We start from the raw sequence: 1,638 nt of genomic DNA, 5'->3' as shown, positions 1-1,638 counted from the left end.
TCAAGGCTACAGAAGAAGTTTATACACTGCCTCTTTATACACTGCCTCCTTTATACACGGGGCCCGTGCACATGGCCAGGTGGGTGGTCCTTGCGCTTCAATTCATTTACAAGTACTGGATTCCACGCCTGCTCCTGTGCCTGCAGGCTTCCCCGATAGGCCAGCAATCTCAATAATGCTTTATTAAAGGGCAGATTCATATGCAGCTCTTGGGGGAATTTTTACAAATATCAAAGGAACTAATCCAGCATCCTATATAGAACTCTGCACACCTTGGGGAGGTCCGTGAAGCAGGACAAAGTGCTCTTTACACAGGAATCGAGTCGGTTCAAGTATCTGCTCCGTGGGGAGGACACCCTAAGCGTTCTACATACGTCACCACTGCCCTCACGACGCACCCAGTGGGCTCGCAGGCAGGGCGGCCTTGCTGGTGTCCACCCCCACACCACCCCCAGCTCCGGAAGCAGCTCCACAGGGGGCTTGGACCTCTGCAGGGCAAGAAAGGGAAGGTCTTGAGCTGGCTGTGCCTTCTGGGCTCCCTGGGGGAGGACCCCACCCTGCTGCCTCATGGGGCCTGCAATGGCCCCAGGGCGGAACCTTTCACCTGACAGTGGGGGCAGGCAGAAGCTGGGGCATTGTGCCCCTTCTAGAGGTGACCTGCTCACCTGCTCTCAGGCTGACCCTGCCCCCCACTACCTGGGCACACTCCTCCTGCACAGCCTGCTGCAAGGCCTCTGCACTTCCTCTTTGGGGAGTCCTCCAGAAATCCACCTGGCCCTCCCTTGCTGCCTCAGTGCAGTCTTCCCTGACCCCTAACGTCCTGCCACCTGAGACTCCCAGCACAGGCCCTTGTGGCTCTGCCCAAGTAGCAGAGGACGTGGGAGGGTAGGAGCTACTTCCAGCTGCAAACCCTCCTGGTAGCTCACAATGGAGCCAGTCTTAGGCGGCCCCATCCCTTCCCTGTTGAGGTTTACCTCCCCCATCCACCTCACCAGTGCGTTCTGCTATCTAGAGCCCTTCTCACCTGTAGCGTCTGGGACATCCACGATCATACAGTCGCCCTCCTCCTCTTCCTCCTCCTCTGTGTCTGCCTGGAAGCCGTCCATGTCCTCAGCCCCAACCTGGAAAGACAAGGTGCATGGCCATCAGCACTGCAGGTGGCAGCCACACTGGTGCTGGCAGGGGTGGGGGTGGGGGGCCTCTGCCGGTGTGACCCCTCCCTCCCACCCCCAACACTGAAGGGAACCCAACATCTGGAACCCAATTTGGTAACAAACTGTCCAAATGTGAGGTTTATTCGAGGCCACAACCAGAGAACCTTGGGTGTTCCCTCAAATGAACTGGATTCACATCTCCAAAAACAGCCATCATTGCTGACTACAGAATAATCTCCTCGGTGATGGGCCACATACCTGATAGTGGTCCCATCAGATTACAACTGTATTTATTTTTATTTTTTATTTTTCAGATGGAGTCTCACTCTTGTCACCCAGGCTGGAGTACAGTGGCACAATCTCAGCTCACTGCGACCTCCGCCTCCTGGGTTCAGGCAATTCTCGTTCTTCAGCCTCCTAAGTAGCTGGGATTACAGGTGCATGCCACCACGCCCAGCTAATTTTTCTTTTTTTTTTTTTTTTT

General features: G+C 55.3%; 1 protein-coding gene across 1 annotated transcript in view; it reads right to left on the bottom strand.

The window, feature by feature from the left end:
* Positions 1-1,638, bottom strand: part of CHAF1A (chromatin assembly factor 1, subunit A (p150)) — a gene marked incomplete at its 5' end in the record, with an annotated part of 42,437 nt that continues 40,799 nt past the window's right edge. The window contains 2 exons of the mRNA XM_011943614.1: positions 1-488; positions 1,025-1,121. Of these exons, the coding sequence (XP_011799004.1) occupies positions 388-488; positions 1,025-1,121 (198 nt within the window). The remainder of the gene's footprint in view (positions 489-1,024; positions 1,122-1,638) is intronic.

This window comes from Colobus angolensis, unplaced genomic scaffold (assembly GCF_000951035.1).
Source record: "Colobus angolensis palliatus isolate OR3802 unplaced genomic scaffold, Cang.pa_1.0 Scaffold22, whole genome shotgun sequence".
In the NCBI taxonomy this organism is placed as follows: domain Eukaryota; kingdom Metazoa; phylum Chordata; class Mammalia; order Primates; family Cercopithecidae; genus Colobus; species Colobus angolensis.
Note: the sequence above shows the minus strand (reverse complement) of the source record. Positions and strands in the feature narration are given on the sequence as shown.